The 18052-nt window shown below is 32.1% G+C and overlaps 1 protein-coding gene across 5 annotated transcripts in view; it reads left to right on the forward strand.

Moving 5' to 3' along the window:
• The window catches only part of LOC145256261 (uncharacterized), a 38492-nt gene extending 22351 nt beyond the window's left edge, over positions 1–16141 (forward strand). For 4 of the 5 annotated variants that reach the window (XM_080114923.1, XM_080114926.1, XM_080114925.1 and 1 more), the window contains 3 exons: positions 9701–10153; positions 12909–13066; positions 15845–16085. In XM_080114923.1, coding sequence (XP_079971049.1) covers positions 9714–10153; positions 12909–13066; positions 15845–16044 — 798 coding nt within the window. In that variant the 5' untranslated portion in view covers positions 9701–9713 and the 3' untranslated portion in view covers positions 16045–16085. The other variant, XM_080114924.1, reaches the window with a different exon arrangement.
• The last annotated feature ends 1911 nt before the right edge of the window (positions 16142–18052 follow it).

Raw genomic sequence — 18052 nt, forward strand, 5'->3', positions numbered from 1 at the left:
TATTCTATGTACTTGTTATGGAATAAAGTTTTCATACAAAAAAAAACCACTTGATTTGATCAAGTAGGGTTTTTTTTTTAAAGGTAAATCAAACTTTAATGAGATTAGTCAATTGTTGCGACCATCTTGCTTATTTCGCGAACGAGAGCGAGTGCCTTTAAACGAAATAAGTCATTAAAAAAGGACAAAATGAAAAAAGGCTTTTAAAAAAGGGGCAGAGAAACTCTGTAAAATAAGTGAAAAAAGAAATTATCTAGGTATTTTCTTTTGCACATATTTCAAAATAATTTCATCAAATTGTGATAAACTTTAAGTGGTGATTGAAGTTATCTCTCCTGATGCTCCTCTCCTCATCTGCGAAATATAAAAGATGGCCGTGACAATTGATCAATTTCATTAAAATTTGATTTTCCTTTGTAAAAAAAAAAAGCAAAAATAAAAAAAAACTTGATCAAATTAACTGATTTTTCTTTTATGAAAACTTTAGTCAAAAACAAACATATAACAAATAAATGTTATCAAAGGCAAGATAAGTTACTTTTCTAACTAACTGGATATGTTTTTAGAGTTTTTATTTAATGTAACATGTTTATTCAGCTTGAAAAACATACAGTGTTTACCGATGTATTTGAAAATTAAAAATGCCGCTCGACTCTCTTTTGAACACGGTAAGTTTGGGAAAATTAGTTAAAAATAAAAAAAACTATACAAAATACTGTTAAAAACTAGCTCAATATATATTACCGTGACATATATTCGGTGGGTTTTCGAGCTGAATAAACATGTTACATTAAATAGAAATACTAAAAAATTATCCAGTTAGGTAGAAAAGTAACTCATGTTGCCTTTGATAACATTTATTTACTATATGTTTGTTTTTTGACAACTCTTTCGAATCTATGTGTACAGTAATACACATCCCAAACTTCATTCCATAACGAGTATGTACAATATATATATATTTTAAATATTTTCATTTTTTTTAATATCTTGCTTAAACTGAACAAGTACCTATTTTTATAATAGTAAAAACAAATTTAAAACGGTGAAACGATAACATTTTATTTATTATTTTATGCAAAAAATAATTAAGTATATTGTGAATTATTATATGACACTGTTTGCTGCGGACTTCGAGTCACCTGTTCTTTGGATTTACCCAAGCTTGTTTTCTCCGGAATAAATTGTATGATTGATTGGTCAAACAAATGCTGGCTGACATAGTTTGCCATCAAGATCAGGTGCTTGAAACAAGGGAAAAATGTCTTTCTAGGTCATTATTATTTACTTGCACGCTTGCGTTGGGAATTCGTGTAGATTTTTTTTTTTTAATTTTATTTTTAAATTTTTTTGTTTTATTTTTTTTTTTCGGCGGACCTGAAGGAGCTTTTTATTTTTGTCTTTTTTTTTTTTTTTTTTTTTTTCAATTTTTTTCCGTGGATTAGTCTACCAGATTATAAATATATATAAAAAAAAGATTAAGTCAATATTTAAATATTTGTAGGTGAGTGCTCAATTAGCAGTGTCAGAAATTTCGTGAAAATAGTGAATAATTCCACCCCATCTTTCCAAGCTTATAACTCCTCGAAAAATGTAATTCAAGCCCTAATTTTTTTTTTCAATTAAAGGAGTAAGGACCAAGGTTTTATTTAAAAAAAAAACCAAAACAAAACAATGTGTTTTTTTTTTTTTTAAAAGGTTTTAAACTTCGGACTTTACAGGTAAATTTCTAAAAAACTGATTTTTTTTTTTGTTTTAAATTTGAATATATTATTTATTGACCTTTTCTCTTCAATTTGTGATATATAAACCTATTAAACATAAATTAATTATTTACTTTTTAATAGACATTTCAAAATGAGAGGCGTAAATTATTCGACCCCCTATCTTTCTAAGCTTATAACTCCTCGATAAATGTAATTCAAGCCCTAATTTTTTTTTCAATTAAAGGAGCAAGGACCAAGGTTTCATTAAAAAAAAAAAAAAAAAAGACAAAAAGAAAAAATGTGTTCTTATAAAATAAGGTTTTAAACTTCGGACTTTACAGGTAAATTTCTAAAAAACTGATTTTTTTTTTTGTTTTAAATTTGAATATATTATTTATTGACCTTTTCTCTTCAATTTGTGATATATAAACCTATTAAACATAAATTAATTATTTACTTTTTAATAGACATTTCAAAATGGGGGGGGCGTGAAAATGGGGGGGCGTGAAAATGGGGGGGCGTGAATTTAAAAAAAACGTTTGTCTAAAATATTATATTCGGTTTATTGGAAAGAACATAAAATTTCACATTGACCCTGAAAATATCGTAAAAATAGAATCAATAGAAAAATTTTGATAGATTTTTAAAATTTAAAAATTTAAAAATATTGAGTTTAAAAATTTAAAAATATTGAGTTCGGAAAATTCATTACTGTTTTAAAAAAAAAAAAAAATATTTTTATTACTTTTAAAACAACTGTAATAGTTTATTTTGGAAGTATAATCCATAAAGAAAATAAATAACCCACTTTTAACAGAGAAATTACGAGATTTTTATATTGTATTCGCAGTTTCGTGTTAGGGGTGTCAAAAATTCCTACAAAAATTCTGATACTGCTAGTGCTCAATTTCTAATCCAACGATCTAGTAAATTGATCACCCATTTTAGAACCACTCAACGTTTTTAGGCCAAATTTCGCGAATTTAACCTCTTTTTTATAAGTAGTTTGGTCGCTTTTTAAAAATTTCGCTTTTTCCGATTATTTTATTCACATATTTATGATTATCTTTAAGTTTCGTCACCCGACTTTTACAACGGTTTTGCCCGAACGATTTTTTTTTTTCTTAATTTTTTCTTTTTTTAAATACGCATTCTTCAAGTTTCGTCACCTAGCATTTACAATCTAAGGGCAATAAATGTGCGCTAGAGTACCAACTAAGGACTTACCTTTAAAAGTTGATTTTTAGGGGTGTGTATTCCGTATTATTTTCACTGATCGCCATGTTTGTTTTTGCTCGGACATTCAATTTTTTGTTCAAAATCTGCTAATTTGATAATCTGTAGACGAGTGTCCATTCGGTAATAATCAACTGAAATAACTTAAAAAAAAATGAAAATATAGAGGGGTGTCTGCATTATTTTACATGCAATTTTTGGTGTTTATTCATATTGGCACTTATGGCAGTAATTAAAAGTAAAGAAAATACAGAAAAATCTGTATAGTGTACATACTCGTTACAGAACGAAGATGTCATATTCTAAAAATCACATAAATCCATAAAGAATTTTTACTTAAAACTAAAAAATCAAAATTTACGATTTTTAGTGATTTTACTACCAAACCACATTGAACATAAGATTGATTTTTCACGTCAACATAACGATTTGAGTTGTCCCCCCCTTTTCTATTTCATCGCCGACGAAAATACTACGACTCGCTTAGTCATGAAATTTGATTTGATTTTTTTTTTTAATAAAAAAAATAGATCAAATTACGTGATTTTTAGGATATGTCATTTTCGTTCCATGACTAACTAGTACGTACATCATACAAACTTTTCTGTATTTTTTTTTTCTTTTTAATTAAAAAAAAATTAATTTTATTTCTTGGATTTAATTTTTTTTTTTTTTTATATATTTTCGTTTAATTTAATTTTTTTCTTTTTGAAAAATTTTTTTAATTTAATTTAATTTAAAAATTTTTTTTTTATTTTAATTCTTTTCTCGTTTAGATTTAATTCTTTTAATTTTTGTTTGATTTAAAAAATTTTTAGATTTAATTTTTTTCTTTTAAAAATTTTTTTTAGATTTAATCTTTTTCTTTTTAAAAATTTTTTTGGATTTAATCTTTTTCTGAGATTTAAGTTTTTTCTTTTTATTTGCAATTAGTTTTTACGTCTATTTGTCCATATTTACTTCCTTCCCACGGCAGAAAGATGTGACACAAGGTCAGTAGGTGGAGAGTCAAGCCAGCACCCTTAAAGGAGGAACACTCTGACCTTTTATAAATTGTCTGGGCGGTCCCAGAACACAATACCACGGGGCTGCTTCTCAGTTAACTATAAAATCGCCGTTTTCAACACTAATGTAAACAAGTTCGTGTTTTTACCATCCTCTTAAATAAACAAACACTATCCAAGTTCCACAGTTTCCTCAATGGCTACTTGACACTCATCATTAATTTTTATCCTCAAGTGGCCTTCGAGCCTTGATAAGGAGTACCCACTCCTAATATATATATAGTCATCCACATACAGTACTATTTCCTTGTATCACAACTCATCAGTGCGGCTAGACAAGCACCTTCCCTAGCCAACCATGAACTATCGCGTTGATAGTCGGCAGTTCTACCCATCGACTCACAGGAGCATCGCCTGCAAATGTCTATTTCAAAAAAACATTCGTACACCACTTTTATAGTGCTCAAGCCGCTTGTCTTTTTATTTACAAACAAAGAATGAACCATGCATTAACAGCCAATTAAAGTAGTGGCTGAAATTATTTACGACAGTGCTCTACCCAAAAAGAGGGAGCTTAAAATATATGTAGTCATCCACATATATATTGTTTTTAAAATATAATTATCCACTGACATGTGTCGGTGGATAATGATATTTTAAAAACAATATATATGTGGCTCCCCATTCTAGGGGAACCAAATTGGTAAAAGAGAAATTTATTCCCAACTCACATTTAGGTAAAAAATGCACTTTTGTATAAATAATTGAATTCATTGAAGACGTATCGCAAAACAAAAAAAAAAAAACATAACATCTATATAGTGGACTCTGTTTATATGAATACAAAATTTTAAAAAGTAACGCTTTAAAGCCAAACAAGTGAAGAATCTCTTTCAATAAATAAAAATATTTATTTATTAGAATTAAATTTGATCAAGAAAATACAGGGTTTTTTCTTTTTTTCATGCTATGGCAATCGTAAGGTTTGGCATGTCTTCCGTGTCTGAACCTTATACTTCATCAACATCTGGAGGAAAACACCCTCGCCATAGCACGGAAGAAAAAGAAAAGAAAACCTGCATTTTCCTGATGAAGATTGTGTTGTAAATCGAAATATCGAATTTAATTTTAATAAATAAATATGTTTATTTATTGAAAATGATTCTGCACCGTTAAATTTTTAAATTTTGTACTTGGATTTTTATCTATTTGTCGATTGTTCCACCGATGCTCATGCGTGAATCGTTCCCATGATTATTTATGTTAAAAATAAGCAGGTTTAAAAAAACGCCCTTTAAAGATCGTGTCCAGCTGGCCTAACGGTTATCATACTTGACTCGCTGTCTTTAGGTTTTGGTTTCAATCTCAGCTTGAGTATGAATTAAAATGCGTATATTTTATGATCAAGCAACGCTGGGCGACCTGCTAGTATGAATAATAAAACAACTCCAATGCAAACACATTCTGTGGATGACGGTTGGGCTTTGGGTGTGTGTGACATCATCACAGGAAAGAACCCTTTTAAGGGCTAACATCCACATATACAGTTTCTCAAAGCCTTTTTGTCATCGGCTCATCTCGGTCTGCTCAGAGCCACAACTTGTCTTATACCAGAAATTGTCCTTGAGTGTCACAAACCTAAGACTGTCTGTAAATTGCTCTTCACTGTTAGACACTGTCACAAAACTCAGTGTCCGTAAATTATATCTAAATGCGTTGAACTCTACATGCTAAGGTCCACAGCTACATAATTGTCTGTCAAGGCCGTGTCTGTCAAACTGGAAAACTCTCCTCAACTGCCGCAAACCCAAAACTGTCCATAAATTGTTTTCAACTGTCGTAAACTGTCACAAAACTCATTGTCACTTCTAAAACTAACTCTAACTTGTTTGGCCCTTTTTTCCTGTTCACTTGATTAACAATCCTATTTTAGCTCTCCTTTGTGTGCGTTGGTGAACAACTTCCCATACCTTCATTCTGCTGATAAACTTATTCCTCTTTTTCTGTATAAATAAAACAGTAGATAATGTAACGTCTGCAGACCAACCCATGTTGTGTCCAGTTTCAGTCGCAAAGAAGATCAAGACAAAGAATAGGAAATAACTCCAACTCACTCGTTCTTTACAACATTTATTTCCTCATGGTTATGGCCATGACGTCATCCACATGATCTCGGACGTTATCTCATCTCTCTTGTGATCGTTCTCTTCTTTATAGTCTGTTTTTTTTCCCTACTAGTGACATTACTTCCACACTATATTACAGATGTATGTATCTGAGTGTGTGAAAATATTTAACCGATAAACTCTTAAACTACTGATCACTAGGTCTATGACAACAGAATAATCTTTTCATTGGTTTGACTCAAGTATATATCCGACACAGTTAATCAACCGAGAACCACATCACTGTATATAAAAAGCATGTAAGATATCAACGGATACACACTCGAGAGTCAAAACAATGAAAAGAATATGCTGTTGTCCGAGCCTTACTGATCACACATGACACTGAGATTAACAGGAAGTAGTAATCGTACGCTAACGATGATTTATAACGAGTAAAATCTTTGGATAGATGAATAAAGCGAACAGAAATGTGTTGGCAAGTTGAAATGCAAAATATTTGTCTTAATTTACGCATACGTAAAACTAATAGCTTAAAGTGGTTTAATTTTAAAACTTTCTTATCTGTCGGGTTAGCTCAAACAGCAGGGAACGTGGCTGGAATGCTAAATGATGGGGTTGGAACGCTATATGTTTTGGTTTTAGCTGATGACCCCCAAGTCATTTTTTGTTTTATTTTTGAAACCAGTATTATAGATTAGGTACAATATAATATTCAATAGAGAATTGGCTATGTAATAATTAATACAAGATGTGCATGAATTAAAATATATCTAAGCATATTTTACGCCCTGCAAGGTTGAGTGGCCCCTGTTAATATATATATATATATATATATATATATATATATATATACATTAGTGTTTGAACGATTAATCGGAATTAGGAATCTGAAAAATTGTAAACATTTTGGGGTATCAGAATCGGTAAAAATTGTGCATATTTTCCAATACTAAAAACGATTCTTTTTAATTGTCTTTATTATTTGAATGTGTTCAAAGCAAAATCTTCCTTTGTTGGTAATAATTACAAAATAATTATTTATTGATTTATTGATCCATTTATTTATTTATTTATTGCGGACTATTATCCTCATCCTCTAGTTGTTCTTTCACAATGTTTCGGCCAACTATTCCTCCAGCCTTCGTCAGGTGGTTAACCTTCGGGGCTTATGGCACAGTGGATAGACATTGAATCTCTACAGTTCCAGGTGAGCATTGTCTGAAGATAGCGGTTTCAATCCTGCCCAAAGCTAGCCAAAGGCTTGGTTGGCTAAAACATGGTGAGACGACAACTACTATGGATGATAGTAATTGCTGAGGATGCAGTTAGACGATTCGGAGTTCTTATACCATCGTGGTTAAGCACCTGATGAAGGCTGGAGGAATAGTTGGCCGAAACATTGTGAAACAAAAACTATTAAAAGATGAGGATAACAGTCTGCAATAAATAAATGGATAAATAATACAATAAATAAATGGATAAATAATACAATAAATAAATGGATAAATAATACAATAAATAAATGGATAAATAATACAATAAATAAATGGATAAATAATACAATAAATAAATGGATAAATAATACAATAAATAAATGGATAAATAATACAATAAATACTCGTCTCAGTAAGAATTCCAATTAATTTAATATTTATTGATTTTTAACTACTAGTAAAACTAAAATCGATAGATGATCTCCACAAATGTATTTTTTTCGTTTAGGAAAATATTTTCACACTTATGCATTTTTACAGTAAATGCGGGGGAAAATAACAACTCTAATTTTAAATATTTAGAGATTTATAAAGAATCGGAATCTGGAATTTAGCGCAGAATCTGTAATACATTGCGTGTCAAATTATTAACAAGATAACATTTTTTTTTTACCAGTTTCAGAAACTTACCCGTAGTTTCGTGTCAAAAGTTTCGGAAACGTTGACAATGCTGAGCTGCACGTACTGTGAAATTTTCGTACTGTTCTGTGCAATGTAAACAACTTGCCATCGTAATTGCTGAATCCACGGTATTTGAGGTGTGTCAAATTATTAACAAGGAAGTTTGTTTTATCAATAAAATGGGTCGTAAAGGTGGTTTAGTTAGTTCTGAAAAGCGTACTATTACAGAACAGCTAGCAAAAGGTAAAACTACCATCGAAATATCAAAAATGATAGGAAGGTACCATCAAACTGTGAAGAACTTTGTCAAGGACCCTACAAAGAGAGCTGATAAAGGTAAATCTGAAGTTGTTTCCCATCCTTCTCTACTCCAAATTAAACGTGAAATTGTTAAGAACCCTGGGCAGACAAATCAAGAAGTCTTTGACCAAGCCGATTGAAGAATATCTCAAAAAGTACTCGATGTCGCCTTCTGAAAGAAGTGGCAAAGTCTGTTAAGCCTTTGACAAAGCCTCCATTAAAGCAACAGCACATACAAAACCGATTGAAATGGGCAGAGGACAATATGAAAACGGATTTTTCCAAAGTTTTGTTCATGGATGAAGTTTGTGTCACTCTTGATGGCCCAGATGGTTGGAGCAAGGGATGGGTCCTAGATGGACGACATCGTCATCAGCGTTTAAGGCGCCAACAAGATGGTGGTGGTGGGATAATGATTTGGGCTGGGATTATCGGAGGTACTTTAGTTGGTCCATGGAGAGTCCCAGAAAGCAAAAAAGTGACGTCAAATGCTTACATAGGTTTTCTGAAGGAGCATTTTGAACCATGGCTGAAGAAGGAAAAGTTGACGTTCAGAAGAACCATTATTTTATGCAGGATAGCGCTCCCTCGCATGCAGCAAACAAAAGCAAAGAATGTTTGCAACAACTGGGATTCCCTGGGCTACAGAAGATGGAGTGGCCTGCGAATTCACCAGATTTGAACCAAATTGAGAACCTTTGGAGTATCATGAAGCGACGTCTCTATGCAAGTGGATGCCAATTTAAGAGCAAAGATAAGTTGTGGGATACTCTCCAAAAGGTACCGCGAGTTGTGGGATGCTCTCCAATAGGTATCGCGAGTTGTGGGACGCTCTCCAAGAGGTATCGCGAGGAATAACTGTTGACGAAAACACAAATTTGACTAATTCTGTGGACCAACGTCTTTTACAAGTCATTCATAAAAAACGAATCACATATTCCCTACTAATTTTGTCAATGAAGAAATTGCTATGTAGTTATTGTGTTCTAAGGATTTTTTCTAGTTCATTTAATGTTTGAAAATTATTTCAATAAACAAGTTATGGGTATATTGTGTTTTTTTTCTCAACCGCGTTAATAACTTGACACACTGAAATCAACAGATATTCCTATCTTCTGACGTAGTTTCACTAATACTGCTTTAAATACTTTTATTTTCTGACTGGAGTAGCTGAATAGTATCGTAAGCATTTTCTCAGTTTCATGGATTTTTATTCACTCGTTCCTTAAATATTTTAAAAAATGTAAACTCGTTAGTAATTTGATACGCAGTGTAGTATCAGAATTGGCCATCACTAATATATATATATATATATATATATATATATATGTAAATTATTATCTTTTTCTCCCTCTTTTAAAAAAATTTTGAACATTATATTTTTGTAATGTATTTTTAAAAAATTTTTTTTTTTTTAAATTTTTAAACAGCCAGCAAAACAGAATGAAGGTTCATTTAAAAGATCGTCTCCTGTTGGGGTTCATTTCTTGCACATACTGGGTCCATGTTCTCAGTCAACATGGCTTTCCCCCAGGGGTACCTCCTCCATCTGGTATGCCGCCACAACAATACCAGCACAATCAGCAGCAGCAGTATCAGCATCATCAGCAGCAGCAGCCACCACAATATCAGCAGCAGCCACCTCAACAAATGCAATATCAGCAGCATCCGAATATGAACCAGGGGCAGTTTCAGCAACCGCCACAGATGATGCAACAACAGTATCACCCACCTCCTGGAATGCAACAGCAGCAGCATCAGGGACAACAGCAGCATCACCAGGGACAACAACAACAACAACATCATCAGGGACAACAGCAACATCACCAGGGAGGTCATACCCACCAACCACATGACTTTAAAAGAGAATCTCATGACCGCGAGTAAGTTTGATAATTTTTATATTAATAAAATTGTATTTCCACTTTTTGTTTTAGATGTAGGAACATATGCATCTTGCAACACATGAAACAGTTAAAGTATGCCATCGTTTTCAATCTGTAGCCATTACAAATATTTTTGAGGGAAAGTAATAAGTCATCAATTAAGATTTACGTTGTTTCTTAAGATAGTCAACAGATCGATTTTTTTTTTTTTTTTAAAATGTTGTTTTAAGCCAAAACAATATTACATACTTAACTGTTATGCCGAAAACAGTAATATATCCAAAAATTATGAAAGTTCATAGAGTAGAACAACTGCTACGGTGTTTTTAGTAAAAAAAAAAAAAAAAATGAAAAAAAAGTCTCTTAAAACAATCCATCAGCCATTACACTGGCGAAAAGGGAGATAAGTGTATCCCTTGTATTCGCAATTTTCAAGGTGTTTACATCTAGGAAAAATGTAATTTCCTCCAGTTTTCTGTAATAAATTACTTTTAACTATAAATATTTTTCTACTCAATGAATTTTCGTAATTTTTGGATGTATTACTATTTTCGACATAATTAAGTATGTGATGTTGTTTTTGCTTTAAAAAATCGATTTTGTCAACTCTATCGCAACAAACACAAGATTTATGTTAAAATGACAAATTCTCAAAAATGGTGAATAGTAAAATGATTTCATTCAAGGGAGACAACTATTTTTTTTTTTTTTTTTTGATGATTGCAATTTAAAAAAATTCGTTCTTAGAATTCAATTAAAAAAAAAAAAGTTGCTTATTCGAACTAGCACTTATGGCGGCAATTAAAATTAAAGAAAATACAGAAAAATCTGTATGATGTACATACCAGTCATGGAATGAAGATGAAATATTCCAAAAATCACGTAAATTGATCAAGTAATTTTATTTTTATAAAGAAAATTATTTTTAATGGATTAATGGGAATTTTTCGGTATTAAACCATGAATCCCGTTTGAATTATTGGGTTAAGATAAAGTCAACAAATTGATTTTTAAAAATGTTGTTTTTAAGCAAAAACAATATTATGTACTTATTTGTCATACCGAAAATAGTAATATATCCCAAAATTACGAAAAATTTATTTTCAGTCAAAAAGTAATTTCAATGGAAAATTGGGTAAGATCGCATTTTTCTTAGACGTTCTAAAGCAGTGGAGGCTACACACAGGGGACATAACTCCAAAAGAATATTTTAGATTACTTGTGTCATGTGTGCAGTCAGCACCAACCCTATTCAGGGTTTAACTGGCTTCCTCCGAAGGAGGAAGTTTCATGGGAGTATGAAATTCACAAGCGGTCCCCAGTCGCATGTATATCCCCGTTAGGGGAGATGACGACGTTAGGTTTTTGCAACTTTTTGCAGGGAGGTGTTGACGTCCTCCTACATACAGCACCTGGACTTCCCAAATTGGTCACTCATTTTAGTAATGACCAGGCTCAACGTTGCTTAACTTTGGTGATCTGATGGGAACCGGTGTGTCAACGTGATTGTCGTACACTTGTGTAATGGCTGCAATATTTGTCTTTAGCAATAGACTTTTTTTTTTTTTTTTGTCACTAAAAACACAATAGCAGTTTTTTTACTCAATGAATTTTTGTATTTTTCGGATATATTTCTATTTTCAACATGACAATTAAGCATGTAATATTCTTTTTTCTTAAAACAGTATATTAAAAAAAGTCGATTCGTCGACTATAGCTTAACAAGTACCATTTATGGTTCAGTTATCTCCCTTGGTTTGACTTATTTTTTTTTTCCATAATGGTGGGCGAGATAATCATAAAATTTGCTGGTGCTACCAGATCAGGCTGTCTGAAGATATTGGCTTCCTGAGAGGAAATGCATTTCAACATTGATGATTTTGTTTTTCTACTTCCTTTTGCAAAACCATAATCATGTTCTGCAAAAATACCCCCCCCACACTCCTTTTCCTTCTTCCCATTTTCCCCTTCTCTTTCTATCACCCACTTTCCTGACTGGTTTCCTAACTTAAAATGCACCAAACATTAATACTGTGACCCTTTTCTTTCTCCCATTTCCAAACTCATTCATGTGCTGCAAGATAGGCAACAAAAATGATAAAATCCACTATAAAACAACCAAACCAAACACTACAAACTAGCGATTGAAGATACAAAAAGCTTGAAGAATAAAAACTTTCTGCAAAATTACTGGATGCAACATGAATACTATTTCCAAAATAATTTGATTTGGCATTAAATAACTCGAAAAGGGTTGATATGCCGTAAAACAGCCGAACCAAACTCTAGAAATATATATTTGAAGATATAAAGAACTTGAAGCATAAAAACTGTTTCCAACTGGATTCGACATTAAATAGCCTGAAAAGTGTTGATATGCCGTAAAATAAAACACCCAACCAAATCAATGCTTTCATTTTAACCGTACGAATGTGGCTTCTACGTCTTCTACTTACTTTGTTTTCTTCTCCTTTCTGATAATTCCTTCTGATTGACGACATATCGGCCTGTTGAGTGAACCTATCGCATCTTTATGGCGAGGAGGTTCGAGAAACACTAGAACATAAATTTTGATTTTCTTAATTAAAAATAAAATTACTTGATTAATTTACATAATTTTTTGGAATATGACCTCTTCGTTCCATGACAGGTACATATACTATTATATTTTTTCTGTATTTTCATTTTCAAACTTTTATTTTTAATTAAGTTTAATTCTAAAGAAGAACCCATTTTCTTTTATTTCTTCTAGACACATAGCTGATCATCTGAGAGACGTCGTCAACAAACCAGTGGAACAGATGACTGAGGAAGAAATGGAATTCCATTACTTTAAGTTGCATGACTACGACAACAATAACAAGTTAGACGGAACAGAAATCACAAAGGCTCTGACACATTTTGAAAGAGGTTGGTAATTTGTCAAAAAAAAAAAAAAAAAAAAAAAAATGTTCAAGGTTTTTTTTTTTTTTTTGGCCCCCACGTAGCTCTAAAATGTCAGCAACATGCCCTCTCCCTACGTTCTCTAGTCTATTTATTCGTTCCACTTTTCCTCGGAAATTACTGGGCGGATCTGACTGAAATTTCCTTATAGTTAGCTTTGCTCGGGTGTAAAATACGCCTAGATATGATATTTTAATTTTTTCAGATTTCCTATATATTATTATTATAGTCGTGATTTTAAAAAAAAAAAAAAAAGAAAGAAAAAGTGTTTGGGTGCCATCAGCTAGAATCGAAATCAAAACTAGCATTCAAAGTTGGTGACGTTACGACTGTGTCAGCGTGACACGCATATGAACCGATTAAAAATAAACTAAGATGAATGTACAGAATGTTTAATAAATTTTTCAATTTTGATCCATTAAAAAACAATTTTAACCAGCTAAAGACCCATAAAAGAACTGCCCGTAAAAAATCCAATTATTTGAGGCCCCTAACGTTGCTCTATGATTTTTAGTTTTGGAGAAATAGTTTGGAAATATGGAGACCGACCGACAGGCATATAGCTGTTTATCTATCTATATATCTATAAAAGTGAATGTGTATCTGTCTGTCTGTGTGGCTACATTTCCCTATGCAATAACTCTGTCAATTTAAAGTCTACAGACTTGAAATTTGATATGCAGGGTACTGAGATTTGGGAAAATCTATGTGATTGGGTTTCGGCCAGAAATTTGGCTGTTAAGGGGTCAAAATTCAACAATTTGACCTTTGAGAACTCTACCAAACTTCTCCGACAATTTTGGGTTTAAACACTTGAAATTTTAGATATAGGTTCCTTGGACATGGATCTAACTAACTTAATTTGAGCCCCAAACAATAAATGTTAAGGGGTTATAATAGGGGTCAAAGTTAAAAAGATTTGACCTCTGCGGTCTCTACCAAATTACTCAGACAATTTCTGGTCTAAACATTTGAAATTTTACATAAAGGGTATTCAGAGATAGGGCAAGTTTTTTCATCGGTTTGGGTCGAAAATTTTTAGTTACCAATATTTAAATGTATGTATGTTTGCATGTCTGCTTAAAACTTTTGACAGAGGCGACAGATTGTTACAAGATCAATATCATTTTCAAGTTCGACCTTCAGACGACAAATATCGAAAAATTGGCTAAAAACATTAATATCTTTATCCTCAACTGGGCTCTTTTCAACAGGGAAGGGTCGCTTTTTTTGCCGATATTTTCGAAAGTCATACTCTCCTTTCGATTGTCTAGCCTTAATTTAAACCTACGTCACTTCCGGTTTGGCAGTGGTCGTAACAGCAAAGACGTCAGGTTTTTTTTCCCATTCTTTTCCTCCTTTGTAGTCTGGGTTCAAGCCTGTCTTCCTACTACTGAAATGCTAGTATATTAGATTTCCATATACACCCGTGCAAAGAGAAAGATAGATTATTTGGGTTCTAGATGCAGGATTTTCAGCTTAAAACAATTTGCTTTCTTGTGCTTGGGGATTTCAAACTAACTCTGTGGTTCTCCATATTCACAGAGCTTGGATCTCTATGTTGGCTCAGTCGGAAGGGGGTGGGACGCAAACAGGGCAGATCCACAATCGGTTTTATGAGATCTGTAATTTTGATCCCCATCTCTTTGAGATTAGCATTTCTTCTGTCAATTGGAAATTAACATTTCTCCTTTTAATTTTCTCTCTTTTTTTTTCTTTCTTCTTTCTTTCTCTATATCTCTTTTTAATTCTCTTTCCTTTTCTAAATCTCTTTTATTTCTTCATCAAATTCTTTTTTTTTATCACCGTTATGGGAGACCTGTAACATTACAAGAACAAACAAAATGAATATTTGACTTGGCACCATTTTTTTTTTTTTTAATGCAAATGAAATGCATTTATTTGTGGTTCCGCCAAAACAATGCACTTCACTATGATTTGCAAAAATCACTTGTGCTTTTTAAAAGTCTCTCTCCTCGCGTCAGCCAGCACTTTCTCACCCTCAACTTTACACGCCCATCTTGCCCGCTTCTGTCTTTCCATATACACCCGTGCAAAGAGAAAGATAGATTATTTGGGTTCTAGACGCAGGATTTTCAGCTTAAAACCATTTGCTTTCTTGTGTTTGGGGATTTCAAACCAACTCTGAGGTTCTCCAAATTCACAGAGCTTGGATCTCTATGTTAGCTCGGTCGGAAGCGGGTGGAGCGTCCATCTTGGCACGCTTCTGTCTTTTTTGCTCAACCACATGCTGTCCTTTTTTATCTTGCGATGAAGCTTGTGCACACTTGTTAATTTGCATATGCGTTTTAACGACTGCTGCTGCTAAGATTTTCTCACACGCACTCTGTTAGGGTTCCTGTGTCGACATAAAACACAATTTATTTTTCAGATTTTTTAGATTCTGGTCGAGCAAGATTATTTATCACCAAAAATGTCCATTTTACTTTGTTGAGAAATTAGTGTTTCCCAACCCTCTGGGCATATAGTACATCTTTGGCCAAGTGTCAACACCCTCCACTACACCTAATCCTTAGCCCGTAAGGAAAGTAATTTGGCGCTGTCCGGGTGCATGAAAATACTGTTAATTTTTACAGATAGACTTTATCTTTCTTTTAACATTACGGTTCTCTCTGCAAACATGAAATCATGATAAAGATTCCAATCTTGAGCATGACAGACAGAGCCTGCTGTGCCGATGTTTAGACACTTATTTGCTTTTTTTTGTTTTTTTTTTAACTTCAGAAGGTCACCAGGATCCCAACCAACCTGTCCGTACTCTTAGCGATGACGAAATAGCTGAAATTGTCGATGCTGTGTTGAAAGAAGATGATCTGAATGGTGATGGGTATGTGGAATACTCAGAATTTGTCGTCGCACAGCGCAAGGCTCGTGCAAACGTGCCAAAAGCACCGAGTCACCAACCACAGGGTGGTCAACATTAACATTCCATATTCATTTTGTATACCATGTTTTAATAATTATATTATATATATATATACCATGTTTTAATAATTATAAAACAAAAAATGCATACAAATATATATTTTGTTTCTTTCTTTTCTATTTGTAATAAATAAACTTTTAAGACAAACTGTAAATAAAACATCCTTAATTGGTTCTCCAACAACGGAGGGATGGAACCTAATGAATTCGCTTCCGTTCATCTATTCATAATTTTCTCAATAACCATGCCTTGGATTTTTTTTTAATTTTGCACAAACATTAGTCATGGTGAAAGTAAATTTTTGCCAGAACCGATTTTCCGGGATAACTGTGTTTACCCCCTCTTAGGAACCATTATAAGGGTAAAATGGCCCCAAAATCATTCATCCGTTCATTTGTTTGTACTCTTCTCAATAAATACACTTTGGATTTTTTTTTAAATTTTGCACAAACATTAGTCATGGTGAAAGTAAACTTTTCACTCGTGGAGGGGGGACCTTGCATGCTTTGCTTATGTTTATAGTTGTATGAGATTATGGATATAGGCATCCCTCCCACTCCCATCACAAGTATTAGGAAGTGAGTCCTTGGGAAAAAAAAAAAATTTTTAATTTAAAAAAAATTTTTTTTTAACTAATATTAAAAATAAAAATAATAATTATAAAAATAATAATAATGAAATAATAATAAAAATAAAATAATAAAAATAATAATGAAATAATATAAAAATAATAATGAAATAATAATATAATAAAAATAATGAAATAAAAATAATAAAATAAAAATAATAATGAAATAAAAATAAAATAAAAATAATAATAAAATAATAAAATAAAAATAAAAATGAAATAATAAAATAAAAATAAAATAATAATTAAGTAATAATAAAATTAAAATAATAAAATAATAATAAAGTAATAATAATAAAGTAGTAATAATAATAAAGTAATAATAATAAAATAATAAAGTAATAATAATAAAATAATAAAGTAATAATAAAATAATAAAAATAAAGTAATAATAAAATAATAAAAATAATAATAATAAAATAAAAATAATAATAATAAAATTAAAATAATAAAATAAATAAAAAAAAAAAACTGCCAGGATGATAGTAAAAAAAATGATTCACCATGACTCACTGTAACCCGATGATCATCTTTGTAATAATACTATGATAAAATGTAACATTGGAAACCAACACATTGTGGCCTTAGTCGCAAAGCAGACAAAGAACAGAAGAATTTCAACTTGGGTTTTTTTGTTTTTTTGTCCCCCGACAAAAGGAGGGTTGACTTGTAAATTCACTCTTGTCTGTCTGCACTTTTCTCAATAACTATGCCTTAGAATTTTTTGAAATTTTGCACAAACATTAAACATGATACGAGTAAAAAAAAAATAACAAAACAGATTTTTCAGGAAAACTCCGGTTGCCTCCCTAGGCAACCGGGTTAAAATGACTAAAATTGACATTTTGGGCTTAAAAAAAAAAAATTGATGCCTTGGATTTTTATAAAACTTTCTGAAAAGTTGTAACTAACTGATTTCTATATAATTTAGTTTGTCCAAAATTTTCTGTGTATGTCTATTTAGCAGTTTTGCATGGTGCTGAACCGAAATTTAAATATGTTAAGGCCTTGGGGACTTTTGGAGTAAATGGACTTTTTTTTTTTTTCCATGGTGCAGAACTCAGATTTACATATGTTAAGGCGTTCGTTCATTTTCATCAAGATTTGATGTCCTCTGGGTACTTTTGGGGCTAAATGGAGGGGGGCAAATGCTGAACTTAGTCATTGTTTTTATCCCTTGTGCACTCACGGGGGACCATTCTCTCGTTACTGCTGTGACGTCCCTCAAATGTTATTCTAGTCTCTAACGTGATTTTCTTTTTAAAGTTTTCATTTTTCCCTACCGGTAACGTTATTTTGCATACGCACGTCCACTTGGTGTAAATCGATTAAGCTGTGGGGTGTGTGATACCGTCACGTAGTGTAGAAAAAGGGGCCT

This window comes from Euprymna scolopes, chromosome 32, assembly GCF_053919585.1.
Source record: "Euprymna scolopes isolate OS-2025 chromosome 32, ASM5391958v1, whole genome shotgun sequence".
Taxonomy (NCBI): domain Eukaryota; kingdom Metazoa; phylum Mollusca; class Cephalopoda; order Sepiida; family Sepiolidae; genus Euprymna; species Euprymna scolopes.